The 16389-nt window shown below is 34.3% G+C and overlaps 1 protein-coding gene across 24 annotated transcripts in view; it reads right to left on the bottom strand.

Annotated features, from left to right (window-relative positions):
* The window catches only part of LOC143240479 (lysine-specific demethylase 6A-like), a 76201-nt gene extending 69172 nt beyond the window's left edge, over positions 1–7029 (bottom strand). For 17 of the 24 annotated variants that reach the window (XR_013021773.1, XR_013021774.1, XR_013021775.1 and 14 more), the window contains exon 1: positions 6756–7008. Coding sequence is in view for 12 of the 24 variants with exons in the window: in XM_076482951.1 (XP_076339066.1) it covers positions 6756–6832 (77 nt within the window). In the remaining 12 variants the exon portion in view is untranslated. Of the gene's footprint in view, positions 1–6755 lie in introns of all 24 variants that reach the window. The other 7 variants (XM_076482958.1, XM_076482959.1, XM_076482961.1 and 4 more) reach the window with 3 other exon arrangements.
* Positions 7030–16389: the final 9360 nt, after the last annotated feature.

Genomic DNA, 16389 nt, shown 5'->3' with positions numbered 1-16389 from the left:
CTAAGCTTAATTTATAGTAAAATTCTATGGTATCAGTGTAGTTATTATGATTTGTGGTTGTTCAGCTGTATATATACACACATATATAAAAACCTAAAACAAATTTTGTTTGATATCCTCTCCATTCAAAACTTTAAAAGGCTTAACAACCTATGTCCAGCAGCAACCAAATACAAAGGTCACAATGAGAAAAGATAATTGTTTGCTTTACTTCTTTATTTATTGTTCTATATTTTAAGATAAGTTTAATCATTTATTTCTAAATAGTAATAATCTATATATGTATATATAATGTTTAACAATTGAAATGTGACTGTATATTACAAAATACTAGACCATTAAAATACAGCCAAGACAGGGAAAACTAAAAAGTCAGTTTTATATTATTGGATACGTAACAAGCATGCACATGCACCATGTCAATGCAAGTTATGTAATGTAAGCTAGATAAGACTGGAAGGTCAATATGACAAGAAATGTATATGTAAATATATACCATTATAAGACTAAACATTTGTATTTTCATGTTATAATATGTAGTAATTCTAGCATGAAAAAAAAAAATTATATTTACTACTTTTTTTTTTAATGATGGTTGTAAGGTTGATCAAATGATAGAACCCACATAGAGTATAGAAAATAACAAAATATAGTCTTACTGAAAACAAACATTTAAAATGTATTTAGAGATTATAGAGATTACACAAAAAATATATGAGATTTTTGGGATGAAGAATACTTTTTTTTTAATCATAACATCAACTTATTTAATACTAAAAGATCAATAGAAGTAACAGTTTTTTTTCTTTCTTTATAAAAATAATCATAACATTTATTCTTATATAGGTAACACATATTTTAATATATAAACTAAAAGAGTTCTAAAAACTGCCTTCAGAACTTTTCTAAAGATGAACATATTATGGTGATAATGACAAATCAACTACTGTTCCCATACTAATTGGATCCAACTACAGATTACAATTAAAATAATTCTGTTATGTGCATTCTTTTTAAAATTATTTTACAACCCTTTCTAACATCATTGTACAAGTCCCTGGTCATGCCACATTTGGAATATTGTGTTCAGTCTTGTGTTCAGTCTATACATCAGGAAAGACTATGAATTGTTGGAAAGGGTAATTAGAATAGTGCCTGGGATTAAAAAGTTGGCATAATCTCCCAATCTCTTTTCTCTTGAAAAAAAATAAAAAGTCTGGAGAAATCTGACTGAGGTGTTTAAGATTGCAAATGAAATTGATAGTCTTGATATTTCATCTTTTTTCATATTTAACAGTGAGAATAGTAGAGCTATGGGACAGAAGTATAAATTCTAGCAAGGTAGGAGTCATCTTTGGCTAAGACAGTTTTATTTTTCTAACAGGATGGTTGGCCTTTGGAACGGGTTGCCTTCAGATACTGTAGAGGCAGCAACTTTAAACAAGTTTAAGGAAAAGATTGATAAGTATATTAAATATAAGACATAGCTTTAAAGATTGTTTTTTATGTTAGTTTAGTGTGTGAAACAGCTGAGATGGACAATAGGTCCCAAAACATTAAGGTAAACTGAAGATAATCAAATTATTAAAAAAAAATCAGTAGTACAAAGCCATATCAGCCTATCTGCTGAGCCCACCGAGGGAAATCGAACTCCTTATTTCAGCGTTGTAAATCTGTAAACTTACCAATGTCCTAACAAGGGGCACCCATTCGAGTAATAATAATTTTAATTGTGAAAACTTACATGTATCACCTTACATTTTGAGTAATTAAACATCATCTGCCACATACTGGCCCAAAGCATCAAATGATCTAAATCTCCCTGTAAGTGCATCTTTGATCCGGTTAACCACCCTAAAAACATGTCATTTGCAAACTTACATTATTTTTTAGTCTTTTCAGATTCAATAACATTAATATAAATCACAAACAGCTGAAGACCCAGCACAGAGCTCCAAGACACATCACTTGTAACTGTGATCCAGTTAGATCCAACTCTCTAATTACTCTCTGCTTGCTATTCTCCAGTCAATTTTTTATCCAATTTAATAACATTTCCCCCATACCCATAGACTTCATTTTTGTAACAAGTCTTCTGTAAGGCACTTTATCAAATGCTTCTAAAAATAAAGGTAAATCAAATCTACAGTATTTCCTTCACCAACTCTTGTGAAAACATCCTCAAAGAACATCAGATCTGTTAAACAAGATTTTTCTTTACTGAAACCATGCTGGCTTTTGAAACTATTTCAAATTAATTTAAGCCAGTGGTTCCCAAACTTTTTTATGCCCTGCACCCCTAAAAAATTTTAATATGTTCTTGCACCCCTCACAGTAATTATTTATTTGAGAACAAAGGTGAAGGTGGCCAAAACAAATGTTATCTCGCAGTCCTGGTTGGAAACCACTGATTTAAGAGATTCTATAATGCATCTTTTAATCACTCTCTAAAACCTTTGCAACTACTAATGTAAAACTAACTGGCCTATAATCACATGGCCAAAGTTAACCATTTCTTTTAAACATTTAAATACACAGCAAGCTTCCAATCTTCTAATACTCTTTCACTACTCAATGACCTATAAGATATATTAGCTAGCAGTTCACAAATAAAATCTTTTAAGTTCCTTTAAAATTCCAGTTAAAAGTTGTCTGATCCAGGGGATTTATCAATTTTTAAGTTTCCCAACTTTTGCCTTACAATTTTAGAACTTACAATGATATCTTCTACATCAATAATTTCCCCATACATTACATGCTCTGGTTGAAGCATAAAACTTCCATCTTCTTTTGTAAAAACTGAAAAGAACATATAGTTTAACAAGTTTACCATGTCATAATCTTCCAATACCAGCTCCTCACTATCCTTTAAAGAAGCCCAATCCCCACCTTTACATTTTGCTTATCCATCATATACCAGAAGAATTACTTATTGTTTAACTCTCTTAGCCAACCCTTTTTCACATACAGCTTTTGCTCTTTTAACTTCCTTTCTAACTAGCTCTCTTGATTTCCTATAATCCTCCAAGTCCTTATTATTTACAGTAAATTTAAATTTCTTGAATTTACTATGCTTGTCCCTAATATGATCTTTCAAACCTTTAATAAATCATACTTCTGTAGGAGATATGCATGTTCTGTATGCATATCAATGTTTTCCTAAATACTTTCCATGTCTATTCAAGATGATCTCCCAATTCTTTCATCTGATCTTCAAAAGTCACATCATGTCTCATTTCATCAAGATTGGCTTTCTCAATTCTAGATGTAGTAAAATCCCAAACCTTGTATGTACAATAGTCATTTGTAATTAAGTGCTCACCAACCACAACTATAACAAATTCACATCAGATGCCAATATCAAATCTAATACAGCTTCCTCTCTTGTAGGTTCCACCACCATTTAGTGTATAAATGTATCCTGAACAATTTACAAAAACCTATCCCCTTCACTCTCAGACTCAAAATTTTTGCAATCAATAACCTTAAAATTAAGATATCATCCTTTAATAACATCTTTTTCATCTAACATTCTAATTTCATTATACAATTTCTCATTACCTTCCACATTCTGATCTGGTAATCTACAACAAATCCTACTTACAACTTTTCCCTTTGTATCCACTAACACTAACCAAACTGACTCAACCTCAGTTTTATTTTATTTAATACGCTCTAACACAACAGGAAGCAATTCACTCCTCACATATAGCTACTCCTCCCACTTTTTTAAACATCTATCTCTATAAATAATATGTAATCTGGTACTACAGATAAATTTCTCTCATCAAAACTGTTCAAATCCAACCACATCTCAGTGATTCCCATAATATCAAAATCCTCAGTTTCCACATTTGAATTGAACTCAAATTTTTATTTCTACTACTCTTAACATTACAATAGTAACAATTAATCATAGATTTTAAATTACATTCATGTTTAATGTCTGTTGTACATGTTTTCCTGTCAATTATCATTTCCTATTTTGCTAGTGTCACAGCCCTAACCTCTGTCTAATCCTAGTTTAATCTGCCACTACAGCTGAGTTAATAGCCTTTGCTAACATGCCATCCCCTGCCTTGTTTAAATGAAAGCCATCTATTCCAATTTTCCCATTAAAACTATCCCACAAATCCAACCAGTCTATATGCTCATCCCTACAAGTTGATATAAGCCTGTCATTTAATCCTAGTGACCTACATAACATCTCATCAGCATAATTCATTCTTGGCAATATCCTTGACAAAAGCTCTGATCCCTTTCCTTAAATGCCCTTATCAATGTTTTATACACATCAGTAAACTCCTAGGTTCCAACTTTTCTTATATCATTAGTCTCAACATGTACCACAAAAACTGCATTGTTACAAACACCCTTTCATCTGATCTTCAAAAGTCACATCATATCTCATTTCATCAAGATTGGCTTTCTCAATTCTAGATGTAGTAAAATCCCAAACCTTGTATGTACAATAGTCATTTGTAATGAAGTGCTCACCAACCACAACTATAACAAATTCACATCAGATGCCAATATCAAATCAAAACATTCTTTCATCTGATCTTCAAAAGTCACATCATGTCTCATTTCATCAAGATTGGCTTTCTCAATTCTAGATGTAGCAAAATCTAGAACCACTATTTGTGGTTCTATCAGTTATATCCCATACCCCTGCTTTTAGATAGCACAAGTGTATTATTTTGTTCCAGTTTACTCCACACATTACTATATCCACATGCCTAGCTAGACAGTAACATACAACTATAAATAACTTCCCTATTCTTTACACTGTCATCCCTTGCTGTTCTGTCCGTTTCTCTTACCTGCTCCCCCTCATTACTTGCAAGTGCTTAGAACCAGTTGCTTAACCCAAACCCAAGCCCATCCTTACCCCTAAATTCATTATTTTCCAGCTTTTTAACCCTATTTACTTTCTTAGCTCCATTGAAATCCTGTTTTCTGACTGCCCCTTTACATGTAGAAGTTTAAGTTCATCACTAAGCCCTGCCAGCACTTAAAGCAATTTACATTTATTCCTCTCTACCTCTACAATTCTTCTCAAAAATTCCTCCAATTTCTCCTCTAACCTGCACACCATGCAATTACACTGTACACACTGGATACTAGCCTCCCCCTAAAAGTACACTTCAGTCCAGAGTTTAAAAATAAAACAATTTCTTGGCATCTACTATACTTTCTCAACTGAGAGCCCTTAGTAGCTAGACTATTCTTAATCATAGGTTAAAATTATATTGACTGTAAAGTGTCATGAATTTAAGATCATATTTAACATGCTATGCCAAACATAGACACTAACAGAAAAGAAATCACACTAACAGCTAAGGAAAGAAAAATGGCTCATAAAACACTACAAAACAAGATAAATGGAGAAATGAGAGAATAGGAAAAACAACAAATATAATAGATACAGTAAGGTTCACTCCAAAAATTAACTGAAAATGGGTTTGATATGAAGCAAGATATTCAATAATAGGTGGACATTAAGAGCAATGGATTGGCAACCAAAGAAAATATCTAAAGTGAAGACAAAACAAGATGGAGGAGTGACATAATAGCAGAAGCAGAAATCAGATGGACATGGTATGCTAAAAATAAGAAATGCTAGACTGATCTGATGGAAAGCTACATCCAATGAGGGATGACTACAGCTCAAATGGAAATGATATAAAAACCTATGACCTGAGCATTTTCAAATTGTGGACCTTTCTTCAGAAGAATATTCAGTTTGCTCCTAAAGAAGAAAGGTCCCACCTTTTGAAAACACCAAGATTATAGGATTTTTATTTCATTTCTATCAAGAGTTCTTGAACCTACATGTTTTTCTAACATCATGAATGCAGCTTAGATAGGTGTTAACTTATATCGTTAATTAAAAATAAGAAAAATCAGACATTTGGGAAAGATCTTTTGAATACCTAGCTCTAACACACTATGGGTTTGCTGTTTTTGAGGAAGTTATTTGTTATCTGCATAAAGTAGTAAATGTGGATTTGATGTAGTTAATATTTCTAAAATATTTTTGCTATTTAGCAAAAACAGAAGATTACTTGCCAAATAATATTAGTAACGTCTGCATACAATGTTAACTATTGAGTATTTTCAGCTATATTAAGGTTAATGAGTTCACTCAAGAAATGTTTAGATCAAATTAAATTGGGCAAATAATTAATATATGACCTTTAATTGTAGTACATGATTTAGAACATTCAATCTAGGTAATCAAAATTTGGATCACATATTTAACATAGAAGAGAACTTGCACATCTGCAAGACTATAAAGAAAGAGTACTTAAGTAAGTTCATATAACTATAAATTGGACATTTCAATTTATTAATTTCATCCATTTAAAATTCCCATTTTGTAATTTTATGAAAATATTCTAATGCTACACCCAAGTTCCTTGACTGAAAGTGAAATTGCATATTTGGAAGACAAATTTCAAAAGTTGTGAAACCAAAACAAAAGGTCAATTTTAATTTATTAACTATTTAAATAATACTTACTAAGTTACTTTCAGAGTATCAAAAGTTTATTTAGTAAATACTGATAATATTATTACTAACAATTATTAGAACTACTACGGCTAGTAAAGCTGAAGTGCAGTTATGTTTTCACCAAAATACGATAGTACTAAAGTAGAACTTAGTAACATCCCGCTACTGTTAAAATTATCAAATTTGTTAGGTTCAACTTAAAGCTCAGTAAACGTATTCATGTTGTATTGGGCACTTACCTATCAATATCTGCCAAAATTCCAAGTTCTTGTGACGTTAAAGCAACAGATGCATAATCTTCTAATTCCACAACCATACTAAACTTCCTATATTTAATTATACGTGCTAAAATTTGAAAAATAGTATTTCAATTTAATAATTTTCTTCTTTATCTTATAAAACAAACGCAGTGCATGGTAGTAAACTTAAGCCTATTTCTTAGGCCTACCTTCAACGCTTCACCCCTCTTCATCAAACATGGCGTCACTCAGTAATAATAATCTATTCAACACAGAAGATATATATGTGTGTGTGTATATATACATACCAGATTATTAAAATATATGGTAGATGATATTAGTTAACAAACAATAACAATATACAAACGTTATGTAGAAGAATTATAATATTTCAAAAAATACTTGCCCATATATATATATATATACATATTTATGTAAACATATACATAATATTTATGTTTTTGTAAATATTTATTAAAAAAAACAACAACATAAGAATCTGTATCCATGTAAACAGCCTTCAAACAACAACTTATCATCTATCTTCCCTCCAGGATTTGTGTACCTCATGAAAAGAAAAGAAGCAAATAATCACAAAGTCTTTTATATTACTGTCCCAGCATGGCCAGGTGATTAAGGAACTCGACTCGTAATCCTAGGATCTCGGGTTCGAATCCCCGTCACACCAATCATGCTCGCCTTTTCAGCCGTGAGCGCGTTGAAATGTTACGGTCAATCTCACTATTTGTTGGTAAAAGAATGGCCCAACAGTTGGCGATGAGTGATGATGACTACATGCAGCTGTCTTCCATCTACTTTAACACTGCTAAATTAGGAAGCTCAGATAGCCCTCATGTAGCTTTGCGCGAAATTCAGAACAAACCAAACCAAACGACACATTACTAAAATATGGTATGTGTTAAACACTTGTAGCAAACATAAATCCAGTATTATATAAATAACATTCTATACGCCTGGTTCTGGTCGAAAAATTTATTTCTGTAATTACTAAGAGTGATTCACTGTTTGTTATTTGTTTCTTTGCGTGTACATGTCTGTAATTACCGCATTTCTGGCCCCCCGCTAGTACGGCGGTATGTCTCCGGACTTACAACGCTAAAATCAGGGGTTCGATTCCCCTCGGTGGGCTGAGCAGATAACCCGATGTGGCTTTGCTATAAGAAAAACACACACCGTATTTCTGAGGATTTCTGTCAGTGAATTTGTTGCAAGCATGTTACAAATTCGTCGTAATCTTCAAACATTAATAAAAAATATATGATTTTTTATCATAATGCAAAAATCAAAAGTTTTTTTAATTGAAGTAATTTTTCTCTTCTTGACACCTCATCCGCTAACATTATCTAAATAAAAATTGTAGTACATATTACAAATGTTCGTTTCTCTTCTATGATATATAATTCATGCCTACAAAAACTTCTAAATTTTATAAATTCGTATCTCACTCAGATCATGAATTAAATTAAACCTAAAGTATTACTTTTTGTAGCTGACTAGTAAAAAAAGTAATCAACTGGTTGATGAATGATTGAATTCTGTTCCACGTGGCCTTGAGTGTGGATAAGAATACATCACCACATGGAATAAAAATATTTACCTATTACAATGTCCACGCTCCCATTGGCCAGCTATGAAGATAATGGATATTTTAAAAGAAGTTTGACACTTTTACAATGGATTCATTTCATCTATCGTGTAAGAAAATAAGTTTAAGAGACCAAAACTCGCTCGTAAACTCATGTCGCTGTTTAATTATTTTCAGTTGTGTATGCTTGCTGATCACTTACTGTTTTATTCCATTCTTAGTTTTTAGACAGTTGTAACATACTTATTCACGTTATTTAAATACAGTTCAAGTACTTTAATTTGTTTACATTTCTTCTACTTGCAATAATCTTACTACTGCCTTATAACCAATCTCTTTTTACTTTGTTTCAATGGTGTTTTATTTTATGTTCACTTCAACACCTTATCCTGTCTCTTTCTTCAGCCATCTGTAAGAGATATTACTCTTACCCTGCTACAAGTTAGATTTACAAATTTATCGTTCTTATGAATATGAGTATGAATATGTTAGATTTAAACTTCATGTTGCCACAGATTACTTTACATGAAGAAATTTTGATATTGATAATTATCAAGTAACTATTGTAGAAGTCTCAGTCGATATGTGTTTCTCTCTTTCGTGCTCCTCGTGAGAAAATATCCTAGAAGTGCTTCTGCATTCTGTAAATAACTTTAGTGGAGAGGAAGAGAACAGGGCTGAACTGAAGATGAGAACAGAAGACGACTGATTAACTCAGAGAAGACTTCTGTTAAACACCGGGTGTTCCTTGAACTATGACAGGCGTAATCAGGGGCGTAGATTTTTTACACTCGATGGGGGGGGGGTGATTTTCGCAACCACTTATGTGGACTGTTCAATTTGCAAATTGGTAATCTCTGATTACATGAACCTGAAAGCTGTAAATATACAGTCACAGAGTAATCTTGTTGCCACGATATTTCAAGGTTTCCATGTAGGTTTGTATAAGTGAGGTGTTGTAAACAGTTTTCCAAATGTTAATAGAATAAAGACAAATGTGTCACAAATTAACTGCCACATGAATATATTCCTGCACACTGCACAGTATAAAAGATGGCCATTATACTTGCCAAGGTTACTAATAGCTTTCATTGCATGAATTACGGTTTCTTTCTTCATATATTAATAAAATTAGTAATTACCCTTGATAAGTTTATATCTACTGAAAAACTGTTCATGATGTTTGATAAAAATAATTAAAATGTCTTTGCGAACTCTTGAAAATTACACATCAATACAATGTAGCACATAATTATTCATACTTTTCATTGAAGTAAGATTCATTTAGTCCTCTAGTCTACATGTTCCCAAACGTAGACCTCCTTTGTAATGATCTGTTTATGACTTCTTTCATAAGCTCTTCCATATTTACCTTGTCGACCTCATCTTTGTGAGTGTGACAAACTACCACATGGTTGAGGCGGCACTGAGACATAGTTGACCTTAATCACGTCTTCACCCGGCTTAATGCAGAAAAGCTGCGTTCACATTCACAGCTGGATACTGAACACACAAGCAAAATTTTCATAAGAAGAAACACTTCATTAAACATCTGCTGGCTTGTTTCATACATCTTACAGTAAGCATCCTTCGCACCTTTCAGAAATACTACTTTTGTTGTACCTTTGAACATGGGCAACTGAAACTCAAGTTGTTTTGCAGAGATTTCTGGATAAAAGTTTATAACCGAGTTGTCAATCTTGCCAGATGTGATTATGTTTTCAAGTGCCAGATATTGCCTCAAGTCATTGTTGTCTGCATTGAATCTAGTGGTCAGATGTTCTTTGACTGTGTCCACAGATTCAAAATATTGGCTTCTGTAGTAATCTCTAGCTGTTGCAGAATGGTGTGCTGAGCCATCATCTGTGATCCTTCTGGGGGTCTGCGAATGCATGATAGTTCAATAGGCACCAGATCTAGGGAAGTTACCTTTTTCTCAGCTTCATCAAATATTTTGTTGTAATTTTCCTCTGTTCGCAATACCCGTAATTGCCAACTGACATTGTAGATGTTTCAATCATGCCAGATACTGTCGCTGATTTTGCTTGGAATGCACGGTTTAGAATGTAGTTAATGGATGCTGAGCCATCAACAATCCTAAAACTGTCTTTCCTTTGTCAAATCTGTCCAGCAGACCTCGTGCTTACACTGCTACATCTGATTTTTTATTTGCTAATTCAGACAAAGAATCAACAATGTCACCGTAGTGATCATTAACACGTGTAATTGCAGATAGGCGGCACAACCAGCGTGTTGGACACAGTGGGCAGATGTATTTAACTGGACCATTGTGGCTGTCTGACGATACAATATTTTCAAGGATTGTCTTGTATTTGCCTAACCTCTGAAGCGAGACACCACTGGATAGAATCTCGAACACATTCACAAGCTTCAACTGCATGTTGCATTATTAAATTAGCCTTGCGTGCTCCGCAATGAAAAAACAAAGCTGACGGTTGCTTCTCTTTTATTTTTGCCTGGAATCCACTGTACGCACCACTCATGTTAGTGGCTCCATCATAAGTTTGTGCTTTTAATCTTGACAGTGGTAAATTGAGTCTAGTCAGTACATCAAGTATAGTCGAGGATATTGTTTCACCAATTGTATTGGAAACACTGTACAAACCTCATGGACGTCAAGGTTCTCATCTATGTATCGTACACATATTGCTTCCTGTTCGGCACCTGTATCATCTTGAGTGCCATCAACCATTAATGCAAAGATTTTACTTTGCTGCACTTCGTGTGCTATGTTCCTCAGTATTTGATAGCTGAACATCTCCATTATTTCATTCTGAGCCTGGGGTGATGTGAATGTGGTTTTCTTTGACAAGTAGGCCGTCAACTCAGGATCTCCCTCTTCCAGGAGCTTCATTAACTGCAGGAAGTTCCCCTCCGTACCAGTATGTCCACGTAATGCTAAACCTTGACGCAGTAAGAAACGTAAACTTCTGAATATTTTGGCTAGACTTCTTTCGCATTCTTCCTGCTGCTTTTGTTTTCCATCATGTAGCTGGACAGTCACTGTAGTTACATCAAGTGAACCTTCTGGAGATATAGCGAATCTGTGCTGAGAGAAGGGTTGGTGTTCGTTGAATTTCTGTTTTGCCTCCTTCCAGTTCCAAAAACCGGTGGATATGAAGGTATACTCCACTGGTCTCTCCAATTTCCTTGTAAAAAGGCCTCTATTTTCCGCCTTGGCACAATGAAAGCATATGACTTTTTGAGTCTGATTGTCGAAGTGCAGTCATGGAAACTCATCAAACCACTTGCCATGGAAGTTGATATTTTGAGATTTTGCTTTCTGTCCTTGTGCGTCTGGATGATATGACTTTCCACATTGTATCTGTGGAGTGTCAGATTTTTCATTACTGCATAAACTTGTTTCACAACTATCTGATGGTTCATGATGTGCAATATTTGCACAAGCATTTTCAGACTCGTCCTCTGATGAACATGGTATTTCCTCTGTTTGGCAAGTTTCTATTCCTTTGCTTGAGGTTGTTGGATTATCTGCATCTGCATTGTCACTTGTAGTACCAGTAAATGACTTGTAGAACTGTCTAATATCGGAAAGTTTCAGACGCTTGCTTTTGGAATCTGTTTCCCAGATGACTCAACAGGCTAAAATACAGTCTTTATTGAAAAACTCTAACGTACAACGAACGAAGATAGAACAGAATGAAGTAGGACTAAACTGTACAATGTATTTAAATCTAACGCGCGAACCTCACAGTGACTACCGAGCCTACTGACCGCCTGGGCATCGCTGGGACAATAATGTGTGCTAGTTACAACACAAGTAATTGCAAGTATCTCGAAAAATACTTAAACAATAAAAGCTCATCAAAAGACAAACACGTTGTGATATAATGTCTGTAAGCACGTCTATTAAAGAAAAACTCCTAAACAAAAACTAGCAATACAATTTGAGTAGAGACTTCAGGCTGTTGAAATCGCTCCTTTTGTGTTCTAATTATACAAGAAAATAAAATATTTTTACTATCTATGATAAGAGAATATATTGTTCTTTTACCATAAAGCACCAGCACTTTATTTGAGGGCGGTGATAATCTGAAATTTCATGGATTAATGAGGGCCACAAACACAGGTCTAATGAGCCTGGTTGTAAAATCGAGGCTCAGACTAAAGGGAGCGGAGGGGGATGATATTGGGCGCGTCTGGATCCGAGCGACCCGAACCAGTCGTTAACTGTACACTAAACGTACACTATGGTCAGCTTCAGCAGCTAAGGAGAGTAAGGCGTTCGACAATAAAACCGGCTAGACATGCATAAGAACAAATGGCGTAGGAAAACCGCACAATATACACATAAGATTGATACAGCTACAAGCTACAAATGGCCTGCCAGATCTAGATCACCGGAGTTTACGCTTGGGAGTAATATTTTCAAATTTTATGCTCTGTTCAATCTGTTGTGATGAAAATTTTACTTAATCTTACACTACGTACAAGACGTAGATTCTGTGATGGTGCTTGCAAGCCTTGCATGTATACTTAGGCCTACTGACTGATACTTACGAACTATCGCTTAGATCAAAAAGCTTAGAAGCACGCCTATATTAAAGATGTACATTTCGGCCACTGAAAAAGCCTATATCTAGGCCTAATTATGTAATTCGATTGGTAAGAACACAAGAATCACAAGAACAAACACGCAATTTGTAGGCCTATGATGCAATAAAACAATTCAACAGACCCAACTGTAGGGGGGTTGATTGTATGCACCATACCTCCCACCTAAAATGAAGGGGTGGATGTATCTCACCCATCCCCCAGGATCTACGTCCCTGGGCGTAGTAGAGTTTTGTATTTTATTAGAGTATAGCTCGTCAAAAATGACCAGTTAAAATAAATACATTTTGAGAAATCAAGTCTGACCAAAAAAAAAAGCAGAAAACTGCAGTCGAGGTAATCAAAAGCTGTTAAATTATAATCAAAATTAAGATCATTCATGAAATGAATTTGTAGCTTATTCATAGAATAATTATTGGTAAAAATCACTTAAATTAACAACTTCTAATATATAGAAAAGCGAACGCATTTTGATAACACTACCTTTCAACAATGGTTTTTATATCATTTCGCTTAGGGTGTTTGTGTGTTTTTCTTATAGCAAAGCTACATCGGGCTATCTGCTGAGCCCACGGAGTAGAATCGAACCCTGATTTTAACGTTGTAAATCTGTAGACTTACCACTTTACTAGCGGGGAGCATTTCGCTTAGAAACAAAAGTATTGCCTAATACTGTTGTTAGTTTATGTGCTGAAAGTATGAAGAAAATATTTAATGATTTCTTAAGTTAAAACCTTCCTTGGTTAAAGGTGTTTGTTTTTATTAACAACGTTGGTGGTATAACAAAAAATAGCTTAATTCAGAAACAATTTAAGTTTTAAAATTGAATCAATATTTTTACTTTCATGATAAATTGTATGCATTTTACTCTAGGCTTGGTGATCCAACACTACTTCCCTATTTTAGGCTTACTATATAAACATTCACCACATTTATAAAGTTTCACGGCAACCCTTCCTTCACGTCTCCTTTGCACCCCCGTCATTAAAAGTGTAATGGTCAGACAGTAATCGAACTATTCTATCCGGATAAATGCAGTTTTACTTTCATGTTTCCTTCTATTTCGAGAAATCAAGCATAATATGATGTGAAACACACGCTGGTTTTTATATACGTTAGACGCTTGCGCTAAACTAACTGAATCACGGCCTGGCCAATCAAGTACCATTGTTAAGCTTAATAAATCTTTAATAGATTAGCTGAGCTTAAAGGTGTAAGTGAAAAGCCAACAAGAAGGTGTTTGTAACTATAGACGCACTGAGACCAATTGAGTTGGTCATTATAGTGAAGCACACTTATTGGTATGCAGAACTGTTAATGCTCCTTCCTGAATAAATCTTACGGACATAATCACAAACGAGCTGTCATGAGTTGATCAGTTAACTTCTAACTGCCTTCAAGAGGCGTAGCTACAATCACGGCAATTACATTATTTGTTTTTCTGTGTGTGATGTACCTTGACTAAGCAAGGAACCTTTTTGCTAAGAGATGAAAAATATTGATATTGTGTTATTCTTAGAGGTTCTGATTTTCTTTATAGTAATTCGAAAGGTTCTGCTGAAGAACAAGAGGTTTAATCAGAAAATGTGCTATGACGCAAATCTGAATTCTCTTACTTTGTCCAAATTGTGAAAGAAATAGACCGATAGAGTGTATGGCAATGAGAAACAGTCTTTATTCAGTAAACAGAAATAATATATATATGTATACATATATACATATGTAAAGAAAATAATACATCTGAGAGCTCGCAACAGTAAATGTAGAGAACGTAGAAAACCATGTTATCCTAGTCTGGAGCAATAATGCTATTCTTCTTAAGATACATGTGTTTTATTAGTGACTGTTTCTTATTCCCATTGAAAAATGATGGAGATTATAACTTTCTGACATGTCAGTAGAAATATCACTACCCACTTATACACATCATGCCGGATTTTATAGATTTTTTTTTCCACGAGAAAGTACTCAAGATATCACAGCTGATGAACCAGTATAATAGATAAGTTGTGTAAAAGTAATTTAGTTACTCCTTTGAACAATGATCTATAGTTGAAACTGCATACACTTGTACGTTCAGTATTTTCGTGTATATTGGTTTTCCCAAAGAATGAGGCTCGGCATGGCCAGGTGGTTAAAGCACTCGGCTCGTAATCCGAGGGTTGCGAGATTGAATCCCCATCACATCAAACATGCTTGCTCTTTCAGCCGTGGGACGTTATTTAGTTCGGTCAATTCCACTATTCGTTGGTAAAAGGGTAGCCTAAGAGTTGGCAGTGGGTGGTGATGACTAGCTGCTTTTCTCTAGTCTTACACTGTTAAAGCAGGGACAACTAGTACAGATAGCTCTCGTGCAGCTTTGTGCGAAATATTCCCCCCAAAATAAAACAAACCCTAAGAATGATCAGGTAGAATTTGCAGAATAACAGGAGGTCTGAAAGAAAATGTGTCATAGAGAAGGTATTAATTTTGGTACTTTAATTAAACTTGAATAAATTAAAAACTGAGTACAATTAATAACAAAATGAAAACATCTTTATTCTGTGACGGATATACTATTATATATTAATTTTAATATATTTGTTAACCTGAAGATGGCCTAGGAAGGTCGAAACGTTGTTCTCTGCTTTGTTAGTAAAAATGTTAATACTGATACCAGCCGTTCTGTTACACATTTTAATTTCAGATGGGTTTCTCGTCTTCAAGAATATTCGTTTCAATTAAACATATATTTAGAAACGCATGTAACTTATTCTGTTAAATGCGTATTGCAAAATCCCCGCCTATTCATTAATATTGCAGATTATCGAGTGTAAGAATCAACAATAAATGTTGTACGAAAGCAGGAACGTATCGTCAGTATTGTTGTGCAAGCCGAAATTTCTAGAAATTCGCCTCACATTTATAAAAAGTAACCAAAGCAACGCACCAAGAGACAGTGTATATTAATGGTTTGCTATAGTTGGTATACTACAAACCTCAGAAGCTATAACTGTAATTAACGCTTATGAATTAAGAACTTCAGGTATTTGAATAGGAACGTTTATAGATTTGGAACATTACAATCTGTTTAACTTCAGCAGATTAACTTCAGACGTTAGTATTTTTACGAAGACTTTGTATAATTTCAGTTGTGAAAGCTCACGTGCGATCAGTGAGGATATTGCTAGCCCCTCGTTGAGTGAATTATTTCGATATCAACTCAAAATTAATTCCCTCATCGTGAACTCTGGATCAGAAACCTAGGAATTTCTGGATCAAATAAGACTCAATACTATTTGTAAGTAAGTAAAACTTTTGTATATACAGTGGTACCTCGGTTCTCGAACGACTCCCTTCTCGAACAATTCGGTTTTTGAACATATTGTTTGAGAAAAAAATATCTCGGTTGTCGAACATAACCTCGGTTCCCGAACCCCCAAAGTAACCCCA

Source organism: Tachypleus tridentatus, chromosome 13, assembly GCF_004210375.1.
Source record: "Tachypleus tridentatus isolate NWPU-2018 chromosome 13, ASM421037v1, whole genome shotgun sequence".
NCBI lineage: Eukaryota > Metazoa > Arthropoda > Merostomata > Xiphosura > Limulidae > Tachypleus > Tachypleus tridentatus.
This window is presented reverse-complemented; position numbering and strand designations above follow the sequence as displayed.